General features: G+C 49.7%; 8 protein-coding genes across 24 annotated transcripts; 5 read left to right on the top strand and 3 right to left on the bottom strand.

Annotated features, from left to right (window-relative positions):
• Positions 1-615: 615 nt before the first annotated feature.
• On the top strand, positions 616-6,133 carry FVEG_03795 (hypothetical protein). Of its 9 annotated transcripts, XM_018891436.1 has the most exons (5): positions 657-2,447; positions 2,497-3,355; positions 3,410-3,843; positions 3,915-3,967; positions 4,102-6,133. In XM_018891436.1, the coding sequence occupies exons 1-3, from the start codon at positions 1,984-1,986 to the stop codon at positions 3,599-3,601; spliced, it is 1,515 nt and encodes a 504-aa protein (XP_018747947.1). In that variant the 5' UTR covers positions 657-1,983; the 3' UTR covers positions 3,602-3,843; positions 3,915-3,967; positions 4,102-6,133. The 9 variants fall into 9 exon arrangements, with proteins under 9 accessions (XP_018747945.1, XP_018747944.1, XP_018747946.1 ...); XM_018891434.1 differs by having other exon boundaries at positions 616-2,447; positions 3,915-6,133; XM_018891435.1 differs by having other exon boundaries at positions 641-2,447; positions 3,410-3,967.
• On the bottom strand, positions 4,053-6,085 carry FVEG_03796 (xaa-Pro aminopeptidase). 3 transcript variants are annotated; one of them, XM_018891444.1, is made up of 3 exons: positions 6,015-6,085; positions 5,831-5,935; positions 4,100-5,773 (listed from the first exon to the last, which is right to left on the bottom strand). In XM_018891444.1, the coding sequence occupies exon 3, from the start codon at positions 5,752-5,754 to the stop codon at positions 4,243-4,245; it is 1,512 nt and encodes a 503-aa protein (XP_018747955.1). In that variant the 5' UTR covers positions 5,755-5,773; positions 5,831-5,935; positions 6,015-6,085; the 3' UTR covers positions 4,100-4,242. The 3 variants fall into 3 exon arrangements, with proteins under 3 accessions (XP_018747953.1, XP_018747954.1, XP_018747955.1); XM_018891442.1 differs by having other exon boundaries at positions 4,053-5,773; positions 5,831-6,085; XM_018891443.1 differs by having other exon boundaries at positions 4,084-5,935.
• Positions 6,134-6,520: 387 nt separating the features above from the next.
• FVEG_03797 (hypothetical protein) lies at positions 6,521-9,703 on the top strand. Of its 2 annotated transcripts, XM_018891446.1 has the most exons (4): positions 6,521-7,456; positions 7,508-8,836; positions 8,887-9,035; positions 9,456-9,701. In XM_018891446.1, the coding sequence occupies exons 1-3, from the start codon at positions 6,983-6,985 to the stop codon at positions 9,016-9,018; spliced, it is 1,935 nt and encodes a 644-aa protein (XP_018747957.1). In that variant the 5' UTR covers positions 6,521-6,982; the 3' UTR covers positions 9,019-9,035; positions 9,456-9,701. The 2 variants fall into 2 exon arrangements, with proteins under 2 accessions (XP_018747957.1, XP_018747956.1); XM_018891445.1 differs by having other exon boundaries at positions 8,887-9,703.
• Positions 9,704-9,940: 237 nt separating this feature from the next.
• Positions 9,941-12,721, top strand: FVEG_03798 (phenylalanine ammonia-lyase). The gene is made up of 2 exons (XM_018891447.1): positions 9,941-10,192; positions 10,244-12,721. The coding sequence occupies exon 2, from the start codon at positions 10,373-10,375 to the stop codon at positions 12,542-12,544; it is 2,172 nt and encodes a 723-aa protein (XP_018747958.1). The 5' UTR covers positions 9,941-10,192; positions 10,244-10,372; the 3' UTR covers positions 12,545-12,721.
• Positions 12,722-12,920: 199 nt separating this feature from the next.
• FVEG_03799 (autophagy-like protein 12) lies at positions 12,921-15,131 on the top strand. Its single transcript, XM_018891448.1, has 2 exons — positions 12,921-13,427; positions 13,503-15,131. The coding sequence occupies exons 1-2, from the start codon at positions 13,014-13,016 to the stop codon at positions 13,563-13,565; spliced, it is 477 nt and encodes a 158-aa protein (XP_018747959.1). The 5' UTR covers positions 12,921-13,013; the 3' UTR covers positions 13,566-15,131.
• FVEG_03800 (3-methyl-2-oxobutanoate hydroxymethyltransferase) lies at positions 13,549-15,440 on the bottom strand. The gene is made up of 2 exons (XM_018891449.1): positions 14,394-15,440; positions 13,549-14,345 (listed from the first exon to the last, which is right to left on the bottom strand). The coding sequence occupies exons 1-2, from the start codon at positions 14,817-14,819 to the stop codon at positions 13,734-13,736; spliced, it is 1,038 nt and encodes a 345-aa protein (XP_018747960.1). The 5' UTR covers positions 14,820-15,440; the 3' UTR covers positions 13,549-13,733.
• Positions 15,441-16,243: 803 nt separating this feature from the next.
• On the top strand, positions 16,244-18,118 carry FVEG_03801 (ubiquitin-conjugating enzyme E2 H). 6 transcript variants are annotated; one of them, XM_018891455.1, is made up of 7 exons: positions 16,244-16,523; positions 16,585-16,592; positions 16,645-16,740; positions 16,790-16,886; positions 16,935-17,049; positions 17,099-17,280; positions 17,329-18,118. In XM_018891455.1, the coding sequence occupies exons 3-7, from the start codon at positions 16,732-16,734 to the stop codon at positions 17,463-17,465; spliced, it is 540 nt and encodes a 179-aa protein (XP_018747966.1). In that variant the 5' UTR covers positions 16,244-16,523; positions 16,585-16,592; positions 16,645-16,731; the 3' UTR covers positions 17,466-18,118. The 6 variants fall into 6 exon arrangements, with proteins under 6 accessions (XP_018747966.1, XP_018747965.1, XP_018747963.1 ...); XM_018891454.1 differs by having other exon boundaries at positions 16,585-16,647; positions 16,700-16,740; XM_018891452.1 differs by having other exon boundaries at positions 17,099-18,118.
• On the bottom strand, positions 17,622-18,992 carry FVEG_03802 (hypothetical protein). The gene has a single exon (XM_018891456.1). It carries the CDS (start codon positions 18,918-18,920, stop codon positions 17,880-17,882), a length of 1,041 nt encoding a protein of 346 aa, XP_018747967.1. The 5' UTR covers positions 18,921-18,992; the 3' UTR covers positions 17,622-17,879.
• Positions 18,993-19,304: the final 312 nt, after the last annotated feature.

Raw genomic sequence — 19,304 nt, 5'->3', positions numbered from 1 at the left:
AGGTTTCCCATGAGACAGACAGGGATCATAAGATGCCCCCACCCACCAATAAGCCTCCTGAGCTTTATGAGTGGTCTGGATGGAGAGCTAGAGCTTGCCAGCTGAGCCTAGAAGCAATCGCTTATCACTAGCACGAGGCTGAAGAATTCGAGGGAGAAACCGTTGCCAAGACCCCCAGCTCTCCGTAAGCCGCTTTTCAGTGGGTTATTGACTGTTAGTGAACGAGAGTGACAGCTGAGAAGCGGGAATCATGGGTTTCTCGATAGAGACAGTATTGTCTGCCACGTGATTCGTGAATCAGATTGGAGGTTGAAGCAGTCAAATATAGGCCCGTTTTGAACCTAAACAAACCGCTAACGAATAGAAACAAACCTTGAAGCTTTTTACATTCTTCGAGTCTCAAACAAGAGCGAATGACAGCCGGCAGCCAATGGCAGCAGTGACATCGGCTCAGCACGAGCCAGCCAATGGATGAGAGGCTTGGCCATCGTACAATTCCCCTCCTCAGCCTTGCTCATCATACGATGCCGTCCAATTTTTGCTACGCCAGCGGTCCAGGACTCCCGGGGGCCTTCAAGGGCCCCTGGAGTTGGAACCGCACAAGTTGGACCTTTTCGAGGCAAAAGTCACGCCATTACGAGCAACAAACATCACGACGTCGGCCGGTAGTGGGAGAGAAATCTGCTCTTGCTCCTACGCACCCCCGTCCCGCCGACTCGCTTGAAGAAGAGAGAGGGTAAGAGAAAGGAAAAATAGTTGAGAAGGAGATCCGATGCTTGGAGAATATCACCAGTCATAGTATGGGCTTTGTGAGAAAACCCCATCCCCCAACGTTGTCGTCCAGTACCAGTGACTCGATCGCAAGTCGAGTCAATCAAACAGACCCCTAAAAAGAACCCAATCTTTTGACTGCGGCGAATACGACAACTCACAAGACCCCAATCCGGCCTTTTTTTCCCCCTCTTGATTATCCGTCCGATCTATCCCATCCTATTCAGCCAGTCCAAGACAAGTCCAAGACAAGTCCAGTCTCCTCCCCAAGCAAGAAAGCAGGTCTCAGGATTGACTCCCAGTCCTGTCCTGTTCCCCGTCTACCTAACTTGGGCCTGGTGCTTTCCCATCCCAACCAACGAATTGGGAGCCGCATGTGTCCGCTCATCCTATCGACTGATACTCTGCTTCTCCGTAAAACCCTTCACTCCCTCGACCAACATCTGACGACCGCATTTTTGTTGTTTCTGTTTGCGCCCGATCTCAATTTGCGATAACTTAGCGGTTAATTCAACTTACTCAGAGACTGCCGTCACATACGTTGCTGCACTGTGGCTAGAAGCCATACCCGCCCATAAGCACATACCTTAAACCGCAAGCTTCCGCCACGCTTCAGTCAAAGCTCAACCTCATCAAATCTACAGCAAACCGACAACGAATCAATCTGCTCCTTGGCCCGCACGCCTTGGCTGTCGCTTTCGCTATCGACCCATCTTACAGTGCTGCTATCTATTGCAATTCACCTTTCCGCAGCTCTTCAACCTCATCACCCGCATTCTTAATCTTTTAAGCACCTGGATCTGGCCTCAAGCTCAACAACACCCCACCTAGCCATCTTTGCCGAGCTCATCTTATCCTCAGTTCGCTGAATCACAATCGATACACTTCAACTTATTTCCGTGTGATATCATCCCTTTCTCGAGGCTGTCATCATCAGCATCATCAATTCTTACCCTCCATCACGGCTGGACCCACTGTCATATGCTTTGACAGATCGACCCCTCAATTCCATTGCGACAGCTTTGTGATTGTCACACTGTATCGAGTGGTCTATTTGCTCTTTCAACCGCTGTTGAACCCAATTACCTCCGTTCTCCAATCGAAGTTGCCATCGCCAATTGAGCTGGCTCAGACCCTGTACGGGTTGCTCACACCAGACCTTTCTTCCCGGACGACGAACACGGCCTCGCAGGCCGGGATGCCGTGTTAGCAATGGATCCTAATCTTCTTAACTTTTTCGCGGTGCCCAACAACCAGACGCTGAATCACGTGGATCAGAACAACGACACATCTCAACAGCAACATGAGCCTTCGCCATGGAGACCAACAGGCTTAGAGGGTGACATGGGAGCATCTGGCAACCAGGGGGGGCCATCCTACGATTACCAGTCAACTGCAGCCTCTGATATGACATTCACCCAGGTCCCGATGCCGTCACCATATGCTAGCTCAAACAAGACCATACTACCGACTAGAGGACCCCCACGGGGCCATCAACAAAGGAAGCGAGATGCCCATGAAAGGAAGCGCACAAAGGTTGACACCGATTCTGCGCTGGAGTCTCTGGACTACTGGATACGTTTTGACGACGAAGAGAATGAAAGGACAGGAAGCTATGAGATTGACTTTTCGAAGCGTTTCGATCCCATGACCAATAACACTAACACTCATTATCGGTATGTTTAAGCCATATATCCACAATCAGAAAACTGATCAACGACAAAGACCGGGTTACGGAGGAAGCTCAACGACACCAGGACTTGGCACGGGCATATATGCAACTGCTCCTCTATTTCAGGGTGCCGAATACTTTGACGACAATGCTTTAGACAATGCTCTATCTGATGACGAAGAAGAAGGACTTGACTCGATGAGTCTGGAGGAACATCTATCAAAGATCGAGACTATGCCGCCTCCAGAGGTACCCCCTCGAGAAGGGCTGTACTCGACACCGCTCAGTTGGGAAAAGCCAGAGCCGGGTCTACGCATGGAACCAGACTTTGGGTTAGGCAATACTGCAGCAGCCATGAACGCAGGGTTCGGGCAGACTATGTCGGGTATGGGTAATAATCAGGTTTTGAGCAACGAAGAGCAGAGAAGACTTCTTGCTATCGCGATGAATACTGGTCGGACACCAGCCAGCTTCATGCCTCCGAGTGGATTTGGTTTAGGATTTGGAGCTGGTCTCGGGACAGGACTCCCACCCGACTTTAATAGTAGCATCGACTCTCTGTTGGGAACGCCAACAGTAGATCGCAGCCAAAAACAAACGCCCACACCAGCCAATAGCTCTAAGGCTCCATCGAGGAACCAAGACGTCAAGACGGAGGCATCGAGCGAGACGGGTTTGAGTTCTGCTAGACCAGGACTCTCGCGCACCAACACCGCTGCATCCGATATAAAGGGCAAAGATAAACTCAAACCAGGAGATCGAACGGCCCATAATGATATTGAGCGAAAGTATCGAACAAATCTTAAGGACAAGATCGCCGAGCTTCGCGATGCTGTACCTGCCCTCCATTCGATACCAGAAGACGGAACTGAAGAGGGTGAAAACTCACAGCGAGCGCCCAAAGTGAGCAAGGTCAGTGGTGATTCTCATCAATACTCAATCGGGCATAATGACTGACATGATCAGGGCACTGTTTTAACAAAGGCGACCGAATACATTCAGTACTTAGAAAGGCGCAATAGGTCCATCATGAAGGAACATCAAGAGTTAGCCAGGCGTCTACAGGCATTTGAGCAGCTTCTCAGTGCCTCGGCTCGACAGCCATTCTTGATGCCGAACCACAGCCGGACACTCTTCGATCCAAGAGGTTTCTGCTAGAATAGACATGATTTTGTCCCAAGGACTCTTGGGATTGTATAAATATACCCCAGAGATGAATCGCGCTGCATACACTGCTCATCCTAATTATGCATCCTTCATTGGCCAGTCTCGATGCACAACTGAACGCGTTGTGCCTTGTTTGTCATATCATACCGGATCCGGTTTGGGATTACTGCCATGATGACTAGGCGAGGCTGGGGTCTGTCTCCATAGCAGCTTGCGGAGCTCATTTTGTTACTGTGAGATATTACCCTGTGTGTTGATGATTATTGTCACAACAAAGATCAGATCTCTAACTACACGGGAATAGCTAAACAAAACCCAGATCTAATAAACAAAGATCAGCTGCGGGTTATGTTGTATGTACGTATGATTTCTTACATGCATTTAATTTCACCTGCAGCGGTTGTGGCTTAACCCCATTCATGATCCTAGTCATGAACCACGCGCGGTTTTCTTTTGTTTTCCAGACTGAGCTGCAATAACATCATTTGTAGGCCTAGCAACAAAATTTCGAGTGGGTCGTGAAGAGTAACACAACGACCGTCACAGTCGTATTGATCCTATATACTGTACATTTTAATCCAGACGTCTAGGTCCAGGTCTATATGAGTATGTCACAGGTAAAGTAGTACATGTCATGATCGCAGCGCTTCGATATCGTCAATCTCTTTGACGGCCTCAGTGGACAGAATGTAGGGTGAGTCGTCGTCTACGCATACGCTGTCCTCGATTCGGACACCCATACCCCGGAAGGCGGCCGGCCATCGGTCATCATGGGGGACGTAAACACCCGGCTCTATGGTAACGCAGTGACCCTTGCGAAGAGTCTCGCGACGGCTGTAGCCAGGGCAGTCATGCACGTCAAGACCGATGTAGTGACCAACGTGGTGGGGAAACAGCTGGTCAATGTTGGCCATGTTGACGTTGAACCCGATGCCGCGTAGTTGGTCAACAAGACCCCGCGCGGTAACGTTGTGAATGTCCTCTAGTGAGAGCTTGGAGGATTCCCTGCAGAGCGACACACTAGATCGCTGCACGTTGAGGACGGCCTGGTATAGGTCGCGCTGAGCAGGGGTGAAGCGGCCGGAAGCTGGCCAAGTGCGGGATATGTCGGTGATGTAGGTGCCATACTCGCCGCCTGCGTCAATGAGGATAAATTCGTCCTCTTTGAACGTGCTGTTATTCACCGTGTAGTGAATGCAGTTTGCGCGCTCACCGCCAGCTACCACGGGGATATACGCCGGGCCTTCGCAGCCATTGACGGCGAATTGGTAGTCGAGGAACCAATGCAAGTCCTTCTCACGTATCCATGGTCGGCGCATTGCATCTGTGATGACACGACCTGAGATTTGACCAGCAACACGCATATTAGCGACTTCTGCTTCACTCTTGATCACCCGAAGCTTGTTCATGACTGAATAGAGCGGTGTTCGGGAGGGTCGAGATTCTCGCCCTGAGATGAGCCCCCAAAGCCAAGTAGCTGTCGAAGCAACACTACCCTTTGAGGGTGGTGAGTCTGCATATATGAGTTTAGCAGATTTGAGAATCTTGGGGAGCAATTGCTCAGCCTCGTTTATCGTATATGCTTCATCAGCGTTGAAGATATCTCTCGCAGCATCCACACCATTGCGATAACCATTCCATTGCTCCTCACGAGCATTTTTGGGCTTGACAAACATACGGAATATGTAGTCGCCATACTCAGGACCAGTCTTTTCAATCACCGCAATGGCATTTTCTTCCATCCATCCTGTAAGGTATAGAAAGTTGGACTCTTGTCGATATTGGTGAAAGACAGCACCAGACTTGTACTGGAGAGATGCAGCATGCAGAACGGCAATACTGCCCTCTGTCATCGACTGTGCGAGGAGAGCTCGGCGATCAGCATATTCTTGCGCTGTGATCCCTTGTGTGATTTCGTTTGGTTGAAGGATATGAGGATGTGTTTCGTAGACTGGCTGTCCGAATCGGAGTTCGGCGGCAGAGACAACGGCATACGCCCGGTGGCTGGCCAGTTTATCTAACGGTAGAGCTCGGCATGCTGTCGTTCTTGTAGGAGCAGATATTGCTGATATGCTCCTCACCGACCGAGCTCGGAGGGGCAGACGATGCTCAAAGCTCCGTAATGGAGCTCGAGGGAGCTTCATCTTGAGGATCAACGATGATCTGAGATTGAGTTTAAGCGGTTGAGCTCTGTTAGTGGAACTTGGAGCTCGCCCTTACATCAATTGAACCCCTCGTACACGGCCGATTTGCACCAGAGACCGACCTCAAAGATCTCGGTGATGACGCCAGACCAAAATTATGACAAGGATGGGCCGAGGCTAACTTTAGTTGCGAGACAGCGGAAAAGTGTGAGGCTCAAGACGAGATTGGATAGGTGGATGTTTCAATGCGGGAGACGTACCAGGGTCAGTTAGAGTGATGTCTTTTTGTAAGTATGCATAGACTATGTAGGCTAATTATGCAATTACCTTTTCATTCCTCTTGGGCGTTTTGAGGTCAATTAATTGAAAAACAAACACAATGAAACGTCAATGTCTTGACTGTTTGTTATTGTTTCCTCTCATGTCTCGCGTGAATTCCCCGTCTCCGGTGCGAGGCTGAAATTTTGTTGTCTGGTCTCGTCTCTCCCAATTTCCCGTTTCTGGCTGTAGTGCCTCTGGTTGCTGGGTGGCTTTTAGGCGACTGGCCCGTGCGAAGAGGTGTTTTTCTCGCAGTGGACGTCCAGCAGGCCACAGAAGGCCTTCACTGGAGGTACAGGGCCCCCGGCGGCCCCTCCCAGAAGGCCCTGCTAGTCGCTGAACTGGCCCAGGAGCGGTATAGTGCTGTTGTGCCAAGCGCGACTCTTGACAACACGGCCTGCTCAGTCATCAAAATTCGATGGAGTCTGTCCCTCACTTGGCTCGTTTCCCTCCATCCAAAGCACCAGGCCTGGGAAAAGGTTCAGTACCTACCAAAACAACATAACGGCCGATTTGCTACTCGCTCATCATTTGACTTGACTGCGTTTGTTGCTGGCTGCTTTTTCCTTTTACATCTTTGCCATCTCCGCGAGCTTCGATGTGTCGTCGTTAAGCATCTATTAGCTCTCTTTGTTGCCTCCCATTGTCTCTGTCTAGTCGCTTTGACGTGTCAGGCTCCGCGTCGCGTGCTGTCCCAAGTCTCATCGTCCCAGCCCCTCCACTACCGTCCTCGCTACTACCACTACCACTACCACTACCCGTCCGTCTGCCACCACGATCGACCACCACCAATAACAGCTCAAATCTCGTCACGTCATCCTTGACGTCGGTTCTCGACTTTTGTCGTTCTGCTTAAACGCCCTCTGCTCTGCTCTGGTCTCTCATCCCCAGAGCAGTTCACGGGCTTTATATGGCAACGATATCTTTATCACCAACGCCTGGTCCCATATCGGCCATGTCTTCGAGACGGGGCCCGTTGACGAACAATCCCAATGTTGCCAATTCGCCTCTGAGAGGTGCTTCCGCTCTGGCTGGTTATGCTAAGCAGAAACGTTCATATGCTACCGTTCAGCGTGAAGAAACCTATGGCCAGCCGCCGCCTCTAAAGAAGCAGGTACTCGATAATGGCGTGCAGCGTCCGGTTCGATCACCAACCCGGTCCGCCAGGACTCAGGTTCTGGTTCAACGCGGCGCTACTCGTCCTTCTACCAAGGAAAGAACCTCGAGGGCCGCTCCGCCAAATGTCTCCCGTGATGCCGACACTGAGAAGGAAGCATGGAAGAAGCATCACCGTGCCAAGTTTCCTAAAATGGTCTTCTATTTCGAGAGTATACCCGATGATGTTCGTGCTAGACTAACAAAGAGGGTCAACTATCTTGGTGCTGTATGTTAAACACAAAACGTTTTTTGATGGGCCCCACTGACCTTGCTTCAGAGACAAGAACCCTTCTTCTCCATTGACGTTACTCATGTCGTCACCACGCGAACAATCCCACCTGAAAGACAAGAGGCGCATCAAGACCAGAATCAAGGACACCATGGCGAGCACAACGAGTCCGAAGAACAGCCTCAGACCATCAACCCATCGTTACTAAACCGTAATACCGAAGCTCGAAGAAAGCTACTGTCCGAGTTCCGCAATGCACCTTCAAGGTCGCAACAGCTTGAAGATCCTTTGAAGCGAACCCGAGGATCAAAGAACAATGATGTGCTGTACAAAGCTCGTGAGATGGGCAAGAAGATTTGGACACTGGAGAAGTTCCAAAACATGCTTGCAGTCTTGCTTGAGGCAGAGACAAGCCACAGCACATACGGTTCAAGGTCAACAGCCACTCGCGGTAATTACGGTGCTTCAAGGGAGCCTAACCTGCTCCAACTGCTGCACAATGAGCGTCTCAACGGACCATCTGATCGTGATCCTTCTGCTGTTCATCGTGAATTATGCTATTTCAAGGGACCTCACATTTATGTATGGGACATGGATGAGAAGAACAAGCCCATCATGGTTCGGGAGTATCCAAAGGTTGCTAATAAGGCAGATGGTGAATGGCCTCAGTTCCGGAGTGTTGGAAACGGTCGATGCCCATTTGTGGAGGACCACGATGTGCCTGAAAAGGATCATCGAAGGCAACGAGAGCAGGAAAAGGCACGCGTTGCCAAGCGTGAAGAAACTGCCCCTGTCCTCAAGCCTCCTCAAGTCCCAATGCCTAAGCCGGTGACTGGAAAGCGAACCATTACTGAGATGGAGGATGGCCAGAGCAGGGCTCGTGCTGCGACTCCTACTGATATCTTCAACCCCGCCATGGCGACCATGTCGAAAGCAGTGGATGCCCGACCCCAGAACGCCTTCACAAGCCGTGCTGCGGCTGGCCGGCTTTTTGCAGGCGAGCCTGTGGCATCTGGAGTGCAGCCCTCTAACATCACCTCAGCCATTCGATCGCAGATGGTCTCTTCGACATCTGGTATCAATGGAGCAAAGGCTGGAACCAGTAAAGAGGTTCATGGCCTGCAGCGCAAGGTGTTGCAGAAGGCTGCCCCTGCTTCCTTTGATGTGAGCTCGCGCCGTCTTGCCGAGGTTTCAATGGACGTTGCATCTAGCAGATCAACAACGATGGGCCGACACACTTCGCGACCTGCTGAGGTGCAAGAAGAGGATGCTCAAAAGACTGAGCGGAGGACACAGTCGCAACCTCTTAAGAGCAAGCGGGACCTCAAGCCTGGCTATTGCGAGAACTGTCAGGACAAGTTCCGCGATTTTGACGAGGTTTGTGATGTCCTTTTCCAATATATATGTGTAAAAACTAACTTTTGTAGCACATTCTATCTCGCAAACACCGGAAGTTTGCTGAAAACGACGAAAACTGGACTGAGCTTGATTCTCTCCTGTCACAAATCAAGAGGATGCCTAAGTACGCATCCGGCTCTGACGAGGATGAAGTCTGGTAACGACCATTCATAAAATAGTACGACATAAATCTTTTTAACATCGCATAATCATCATCATCATCATCATCATCATCATCTCAGGCCTTGTCATGGTCCGCAGCTCATGGACTATGTCACTGGCATCCCACGAAACAAACTCTTTATGAAGTCCATTTTGCGCATTTCGGTTCAGATTCCCACAGCACGCAGTGTACAAACATCAAAGATACCTCATGAGTTTGGTTAGCCTTGCGCTTAATGGCGGCATTACCGGAGAGTCTTTCGGTTCAAGATGTCCGCGTCTTCTTTACTATCGCTTTCTCCTTTTACCTTATAAGCATGAACTGCATGCATGCGACGGCGCAGAGCGGCATGGTTTTTGGCACATCATCTTACGGTCTAGTCGGCCATTTCATTTGTTCTGATTGGACTGCATACATGGTAACTGACTTTCGGAGGCGTTTCGTCGCGGTCCATTTCGAGAGGCATGGTCAGGGCAAATCTGAGATGGGTTTGATGGAAGGGTTGTACGAAGGTGAACCAGGGCAAGGCATTTGGAGCGGAAGAATTATATCGCAAAAAGCAACAGCGACTGCTTCACGACGATGACCAGAAAGGTCTGATGTAGATATGTGTTTAGGACATATATATGTACCTACATGTTATGCAACATGAATACTTGAACAAGTACGGTCTTTGTGGCATGATACACAGTGAAGACGAGCTGCTTAAGTATAAATGTGAGTGAATCATTGGTAATATCTGTCATAGACAAGTGTCTTGCATGAGTTCCATCTCAAGTCAACCCCTTACTACTTATGTGGCGTTCTCAGCCTGCAGTAGTTGATTGGCAGATGCACACTGTCAAACTTTACGTATGTGTTTCGTTTGTCTCTCACCGATTTTCGGCTGAGACCACATTTAAGTTTCCTCTTTTGCAATTCTCATTGTTACAAGCGAAAAGCCTTCCAGTGTAAGCCCACGAGGACCTCTATCACATGTTCGAATTGGACCTGCCAAGCTTGGACAAGTCTAAACTGTGTGACACTTGGACTCATTTACTCGAAATCTTTGACTCCAAGGCCGCAATCGGTGCATCTCAAGTGAGAGAAGGAATCAGAAAGAGAAATTGGAGGTGAAGAGTACAAGGCCAGAGGACTGAACTAGTAGTACCTTGGTCTTCTGACTTATATAGGTATGGACGTCGTCGCTTACTTGAGTGAATCACTTTCACTGACAACATCAGAGCTGGAGAAAACTTAACTAGGAGGTGACATATCGTACCAGAAAAGCTTTGTGCGACCATTGGATCTCACTTTCACTCGCTGCCAACACTCCTCAAGCTTTGTTGGCACCAACTTGAGCATACCTCACGATGAACCTCAAAACCTCGGGGCATGCCGAGTCAACACTGGATATCTGGAAACGACTGCGAGACTTGAAGAACGGCAAAGAGAAGATCATTCTTAATGGCGACAATCTCGACATTGCTTCTCTCGTCGCAGTCGCTCGCCATGGTATCAAGCCTGAGATCAGCAAAGACGAGGAGCTCGCGCGCCGCATCGCTCTCAGTGTTGACGCACTAGCTGAGTATCTGTCACACAAATACGTAGTATATGGTGTCAATACAGGTTTTGGAGGCAGTGCAGATGTTCGAACTGACGATTGGTTGGAGAACCAAATCGGCTCTCTTCAACATACGCAGAGTGCCATTATCACTTCTGCTGACACGAATCCCGGCAGCAATTCCGAGAGAGAGCCGCCTCACGTCATGCCCCCTGAATGGGTTCGAGGAGCTATACTTACTCGAGCGAACCAGAATATGCGTGGACAAAGCGCTGTTAGGCTGGAAGTATTGGAGAGATTGATTAACCTGCTTCACCGCGATATCACCCCTCTGGTTCCTATTCGAGGTACGATTTCAGCGTCTGGCGATCTTATGCCTTTATCTTACATCGCTGGAGCGGTCACTGGAAACCCGGATGTGTTTGTTCAAGTTGGTAAAGGGTCATCGGCCAAGGTGATGCCTTCAGATGAAGCTCTACGGGCTAGTGGTCTCTCGCCAAGCGGTCTTGGACCAAAAGAAGCTCTCGGTCTCATCAATGGAACTGCTCCATCTGTATCCGTTGCAAGTCTAATCCTCCATGATGCACAACAGCTGGCTGTGCTTGCTCAGTTATTGACAGCATTTGCATCCGAGGCCATGGGCGGCAATGTTGAGTGGACTACCCCTTTTATCCATGCTGTACGACCACACCCTGGCCAAATTGAAGCCGCTGCCAACATAAGAAGCTTTCTCAAAGGTTCGGAATTCGTCGTTGGATTAGATGAACGCAAGAGAACTGGTGATGGTCTTTGGCAAGATCGATATTCTACTCGCACAAGTCCTCAATGGATTGGTCCTTATCTAGAGGACTTACTTCTCGCCCAGAGACAGATCTCGGTGGAACTAAATTCGACGTCCGACAACCCCTTGATCGATGCATCAGAGAAAGATGGAAAAGTGGTTGGTGATGTATACTCAGGAGGAAACTTCCAGGCAGTTGTTGTAACTTCTGCCATGGACAAGACACGGCTTGCTCTTCAGATGATTGGGCGCATGCTCTTCTCTCAGGTCAGCGAGATGATCAACCCCTCGACTAACAATGGCCTCGAAGCCAACCTCAACATTAGTGATAAGGAGAATTTCACCATGAAGGGCATCGATGTAAACATGTCTGCATACATGTCCGAGTTAGCTGCCCTAGCCCACCCAGTCTCGTCTCACGTCATGTCCGCGGAGATGCATAACCAGGGGATCAATTCGCTCGCTCTGCTTTCAGCTCGACGAACCATGGAGGCTGCTGATCTTGTCACGCATATGTGTGCTTGTCACATCTACGTTTCATGCCAAGCAGTCGAGCTTCGGGCGACACATCGACTTTTCTTAGACACACTCCGCGAAAAAGAGCTGCTAAACAAAATGGAGAATGGACCTTTCCATGCTTTTGGCCTCGACGATGCCGCTATCGAGAGAATCAGTGAGGCTGTTTTCGCCGTCATCGAGCGGGAGTGGTTTGACCACAATATCGGTTGCTGGAAGGATCGCATCATACCCACCGTCGATGCTGTAATGGCACCCGTTACGCAATTCCTGACTGCCGAGAAGATCGATTGTCCGATATCTAGTCTTGCTGTATTCCGTGGCCAGTTCCACAAAGCGGTCGTGGATACTGCTTCTTCCATCTTCTACCCTAACATGGCGATACGCTCTGTCGACGTAGCTACCAAACTAGGTGACGGAACTGCTCCACTGTATACTTGGGTTCGATCCAAGTTGGAAGTCCCGACACAATGTGGTCTTGATGATGATCCCCTATACAATGTACACAAAGGCCTTCCAACTGAGGGCAAGAAGACTATTGGTAGCTGGGTGAGCATGGTGTACGAGAGTGTCAGAGGCAATATGATGGATGCTATCATGGAGGGCATCGAGACTGAACGTTCAGCACCCCGGTCAGTTGAAGAATACGAGAAGCTCTGTCAGGATCTGAGGCAAACCGAGTAGGGGGTCGAATGAAAATTGGGGGTTGGAGGGCCAACCAGTACAATAGAGACTTTGCTCAGAAATGGCTGACTGAAAAGATGTAAAATAGCGGCTTCGAATGTGCCTAGTTTAGACAATACAATCTCAGCTCATCATTATTGACCGGGTGTGGTACATACAACGAAATCAAAACCGAGCAGAATTTATATCTTGTTTGTAACAATAAATACAAAAGAAAGAAAGAAAACAAAGAGGGGGAGGCACCGCAGTGTTTGATTGAGGAGTCATGATGAGGCTTACAAGCCAGTATCATGCACAGTGCTTAAGCAGTGACACTGTGCTGTCATAAGCAACCTTGCGTTAGGCGACAGTTTCACAACTGAGTTACTTACAGAGACGACTGCCTACCTTTACTTTCAACACTAACACATTTCAACATTCACTCACGAAGCCGAGAACTTCCTGCTCTCAGAATAGCAAATTCTTCAGAATGTCAGACAACCCACCAGCAGAATGGGTGCCCTCACCGTCTCCATCACCCTCCAACGCATCACCTATGCCTCTCGCCGATAATGAAGGAGCAGGCAACGGCGCTGCGTCTCCAGACTTACCACTCACTATGTCCGCCTCAGTGGTACTGGCTGATTTGCCGCGGGATGCGAGCGTCGCACTTGCAACTGCCGGAACCTTCAAAGCGGACAAGGTTGTGGTACGATTTAAACCCGTGGGATCTGCGCCGTCGTTGGCTCAAGATGTGTGCAAGATCAGTGCGACGAGGCGCTTTGAAGAGGTCGTGAGATATCTCAGGAAGAAGCTCAGATGCAAGGAGACAGACAGTGTCTTTTTGTACGTCAACAGTGCCTTTGCGCCGTCTTTGGACGAGGTTGTAGGCAACCTACACCAGGTGAGTTTTTGTAGCCTATCACAAAGCCTACGATGGATTACCAGTATGTGAAGTTACGGAAACTGACACATCTAGTGCTTTAAAAACGCCCACGGTCAACTTGTAGTAGCCTACTCACTGACGCCCGCTTTTGGATGATGCTAAAAGGCTGAATTCTTCTATCTGGATATACAAAAGGCTATGACATCTACTCAACCCAAACTCCGAGCTATGCGACCTCTATGACTGCGCTACGACACACGAATTCGACAGGCTTGCCTCTCCAAAACATCGTGCAAATACTTCTGGGGTATCATCATCTTTTCTCTAGGAATCCTTCACCGCTTTAGTAAAGCTCTCAAGTTCCTCCGCCGAAATGGGGTATGTGTGCTCAGGAGCAGGATATTGGCGCGACTTGACTTCATCCCGATACGCCTCGATGGCTCTCAAGCTCTCGCCCCAGACATCGCCGTATTTCTTGACAAATTTGGGAAGGAATCGACCAGGAGGGAAATTTCCAATCATGTCAACTTGTACCAGGACTTGGCCTGAGGTACCGTTGCCGGCACCAATACCGATAGTGGGAACGGAGAGCTTTTCAGTGATGAGCGCGGCCACCTCAGCAGGAACTGCCTCAACAACCATGGCGAAGCAACCAGCTTCTTGAAGAGCAAGGGCATCTTCAAGAATGCTCATCGCACCACTGCTTGTCTTGCCCTGGACGCGGAAGCCACCAAGTGCATTTTGTCGTTGGGGGGTCAAGCCAATGTGACCAAGAACAGGAATGCCAGCGGTGGTAATCTTCTTGATAGTAGGGGCCATCTCCTTACCACCTTCAAGCTTGACACCCTGGACACGTCCTTCCTTGATGAAACGGATAGCAGTAGCAAGAGCCTGGTCAGGACTGATCTCATATGTGCCCATGGGTAGATCTCCAACCTACTGGGATTAGTTTATTACTTGCATATAAAAAGACAGGGGTCTTACAGTGAAAGCCGACTTTGTCGCTCTCGCAACAGACCGACAATGTAAAAGCATCTCTTCCAGGATAATCTCACTTGTATCCTCCATACCAAGCGCTACCATGGCGAGACTGTCTCCCACAAGGATGACGTCCATACCGGCATGGTCAGCGACATGACCACTGGGGAAGTCATGAGCTGTCATGACGGTGATGGGATCACCCTTTCGGTGCATGGAACGAAGCGTTCCGACAGTGACCTTCTTGCGTTGAACGGCCGGAGGGGCACCCATGGGAGAGTGAGAGCTGTACCGGGTCTGCGCCGCACCTCCGATGATGAGGGGCCGAACGGCTCGGCCGAGGGTCCGGGATGCCGGCCGAGTGGATGGGACGGACGCACGGGATAGGAGAGAGGCACATGGCCTCATGGCAGGGTTGATAAGAGATGACATGAGGAAGGACAGGAGATAGGAGTGAAGGAGAGTGCTAGCGGAGTGGGTTGAGGTGAAGATAAGGTGTCGCGTGCTTTGTCAAGTCAAGCTGGGAGTGACAGAAACTTGAGGTACTTGCAGGCAGATCTCAGACCGACAGAGACAGTGGCTCGAGAAGTCTATAGTGATCCTTTTTGAAAGGGGAAAAATTATGAAAGAAGTATCTTGGCTAGTTCTGTTTCGTTTATGACAGTTAGAGTTGCGATCTGGTCAGAAATTCGGGGAAAGCAAAGGTTTTATTCATGTTTGAACCATGATGAACCCTACGTTGTATATTTGAGTATCTTGGTGTTTTTTCTCAGCACCCCTGGTCTGCGCCCCACGCAGTAACTTTTTGGGGTTCTCGAAGTGAAACTTAATTTAGGCTAGTCCTTTCAGGGCATGCGAATGGCCCGAATGACCGAAGATCTGTTGATGTTGAGCCGCCATTTGATATACATGTATGTTGTCAGCTACTGCATTATACCCCAAACTTTATTGGAATACAATTATCAACTCCAAATACTGAGGTTACGGAAAGTTACAAAAAGTCATCGAATGTATTCGGGAGCCGAGGTTGTTACTGGCTGTGCCGAGATGGAGGTGTAGTCTAGTGGGGGAAGTGTAACGGCTTTGGTTGAGGCTGGCTGGGTACTTGTACCGAGGATTTGGAAATGGAGGGGGTCTCATGAAGTTGTGATGACAGAATATCCGAATACGTATGCGAGCCGAGGGACCATAATATCCATTAGAAGTAGTAACCCGGCAAGTATCTATATGCATGTCTTGTCATGTAATCTTTTCCCAACCGCAGCGACTTTGTGTAAAGCCGCTTTATGTTATTCCTAGGTTACCGCCGTCATAATGGTTCCGGCCGGTCCTACAACTCTCTCTTTGGCTTGTGTCGCTACGAATATGCATGGTGATGTTGGCACTCAGTTGCTGATGCTAATCAACCATCGCCATTCGCTTTGTCCCGAATATACCCACCTAAATAGGAACTAGATAACTTCAATTAACAATATTCAATGCTTATAAACACAAGTACCTATGAACCGTTTGGGAAACTGACTGTCAAGCAGAGGCTCAGCATCTCATAACTGCACCACAAGAAACAAGCCCAAAGCTTAACTCAGAATGTGCCACCTTCATATTGGAATTGAGGCCTCTAAAAACTTGATTCGGAGAAAAAGGATGACTCAACTGATGAGCTGCATCGTTTCAGTCTCGATTCATTGCTTCATGCTGTCCATGTCATGCGCATGCTCGTGACGTGCTATGTCGATCTCCCCATTGCGGCAGCTTAGTGCCTTATCGATAACACTAACACCCTGAGGGAGCAGCCGGCACCTGCCGTGTTGCGTTTGCAGCGGCTTATCACGCTCGTACACATCATATCCTCGTGACTTGGCATCCCGGGAAGGATATACCTAGCGCTTGCTTGACTCGACTTCATCTTCACCTGCCTCTAGTATATTTGAGCTTCTCCCATCCAACCTCTTTTCAACTGCACCCCATTTCTCACGCAAACTTCAGCTCAGCTCCTCTGCCTCTTTTTCACGTCTTCCTCTCGAGTATCGCCTATCGCGCCGGCCCCGGAGCTCTTTGGATACCTTCATAACCCCACATTCGGAAACAACATCAACCGCCATCATGAGTAGCCCACGCCGCAGAATCGAGACTGATGTGAGTTCCACTGCCTTCCAGAAACTGTGACGGAATGTGACTAATATTAATCTTCAACAAGGTCATGAAGTGCGCTGTCATCTCTGCCCTCTCGCTTGCGGTATTGCTAACACGATTACAGGATGTATGGAACTCAATATAAGCCACTGTTTCTACGATGACACTGACACCAATAGGCTTATGAGTGACTACGAAGTTACACTTGTTAATGACAACAGTAAGACTTTCGCTACAACTCTAACGTCCACTTTGCTAACATGAAACAGTGTAAGCTTCCAATTCCACTTTCACCGACTCCAGCCTATTTCCTGACCGATCCTTTTAGGCAAGAATTCTTTGTTCGCTTCAAAGGACCAGCTGAGAGTATGTTTACCGAAGCGCAACGTCCGACCAATAACTGACATTACGAAGCTCCATTTGAGGGCGGAATGTGGAAGGTTCATGTCGAACTTCCCGACACCTACCCTTACAAGTCCCCTAGCATTGGCTTCGTCAACCGAATCTTTCACCCAAACATCGACGAGCTGTACGAAATCTATACCTCAGTCTGATTTGAACTATGGCTAATGGTTCAGGTCCGGTTCGGTTTGTCTCGATGTTATTAACCAGACTTGGTCGCCCATGTTCGACATGATCAACATTTTCGAGGTTTTCCTTCCTCAACTCCTGCGATACCCCAACCCTACCGACCCCCTCAACGGCGAGGCAGCGGCCTTATTGATTCGAGAACCAAAGAGCTATGATGCCAAGGTCAAAGGTGCGTGTGCATGGGTCCTTGAAACAGACAAACTGCTCATGATAGTAGAATACGTCCAGAAATATGCCTCCAAGGATGCAGCAGACGAAGCCGGAGCCGAAAGCGAAGACGATGACGAACTCTCCTCAGTGGCCAGTTTCGGAGACGACGATGAAGAGCCTGCAGGACAGATGGACGATGTATAAGCCCGTCTACAAGCGCATTCACTTGGGCGAGCGTTTCGATTCACATATGGCGTCATGGGACCGAGGCACGGATTAGGGCTATCATTGGACGGAGTTGCAGTAACCTCGCGCAGGCTTGGACTCGGATCGAATTTGTTTCTTGGCATTAGTTTGACACATGTTGCACACAAAGCTTCGCTTGTGCTCATCGGAGGGCGGTCGAACGAAACAGCCCCAACTGGATGTCATGATTGCTGGTGATGGGACTGGACGTCAGGACCTCGAAAGCAGTCTGGACGCGATGGTTGGCTTTTCGCTCTCTGCCAAAGATGCACAGCAGAAGGACAGGATTTGAATATTAAATCAATAAATTGGGTTGAGCCCGGGTATCATATCTATAATTATTCTAAAAAGCCAGCGCCTATAGTGAAATGCTTAGTCGGAGTCGTAGTCAACCAGGCCTGCTGGCGAAGCGGGCGCCTGCGCCTTGGATGGTGGCTCCAGATTCCGCGACTCTGTTTCTTGTGGTGATCTCTTCCGCTTCACACCTGGCAGTCTAGCCGGTCCTTTCGTCTCATGTCGTTTGTCGATCAGGAAAGGATCCTTGGAGGCCCGAGTATTGCCCATAAGTTCCGACACCAGCGCATCTTTACGTTTTGAAACCTCCTTATCAGCCTTCAACTTGCTTCCGCTCTTCGAGTCCAGTGGTTTCTTCTTGCTCCCTTCAGTTTGAAACAAGGGTTTAGACAATGCTCGATCTCTGCCATCATCAACCACAGGTCTAAAGTCAACAAGAGCCGCACGGCGAGCATCCTCCTCTGTCCCGGGAACAAGATCTATGCCAAGACTCATGCGATCTTGAAGAGCCCCTGTAGCTGCCGCATCGCGCTCTCGCTCTTTTCGCCCTGCTCTAAATGCCTTCCGTAGCTTCTGATTCTGCGTATATGGATCATCCCAATGCTTCGCAGATGCCTCCATAAGATCGTCTATCCGTAGTGTCGCGCGCTTCAGCTGCTCCCTATCCTCAATAGTCTTTTCCAAACTCGAGAATGCATTGTTTCTTAACGCCTCCCTCTCCTGATCCGTCATGATGACCGCATCCCCTTCGCGCTGTACATCCTCCCCCGTATCCCTCTTCGCACCGCCCTCCGTAACCACATACGCCGTGTTCTTCGGATCTGTGCGAATCTCAATCTCGCCTCCGCAGTCCGCATGACGAAACTTGAAACTCCAAATCGGCGTTGAGAAGTAACTCCCCACGCGGCGCTTCGCGGCGTTGAAGCGAACGCCCTGGCCGATTATTGTGGGCTTAGGACAGGTGTTGCACCAGACGGCGAAGGGGAGCTCGAAGCGGACGGTGAGGGAGCCGGGTTTTGAGGCGCGTGCGCCGAGGGGGTGTTTATTGTGAAGACGGTTGCCGGATGTGGTGCCTTCTACGTCTGGCGGGACGTAGCGGCCCATGTTGAAGCCCTGCATTTTGGCGGTGGTTTTTTGAGGCTCGTGGCCTTTGGTTGGTGGAGGAGAAAGATTTGGTGTTGAAAGACTTGGATGGTGGATGGAGGGGTGATGTTTGTTACCTATACCTAGTGGTAGGTACGTCACCTTTCAGCGGGGGTTGTGTGTTTTTGGTGTAAGTCGACCGGCGTCACATATCACTTGTCCTGTCCCGTCTGTATCAAAGTCCAACTTGGACGAAAATGGAATTAAAGAAAAGGAACGAGGAAGGGGTGTGCTCAATAGAGATGTATTTTTAAGAACTCGAGCATGACTCAAATGCTGCCTAAAGTGTAGTATAAGTGTGAACGTCGTCAATAGAAATCATAGTATCTTGTAGAATACCACAAATAACATGTTTATGCA

Source organism: Fusarium verticillioides, chromosome 2, assembly GCF_000149555.1.
Source record: "Fusarium verticillioides 7600 chromosome 2, whole genome shotgun sequence".
Lineage (NCBI taxonomy): Eukaryota > Fungi > Ascomycota > Sordariomycetes > Hypocreales > Nectriaceae > Fusarium > Fusarium verticillioides.
This window is presented reverse-complemented; position numbering and strand designations above follow the sequence as displayed.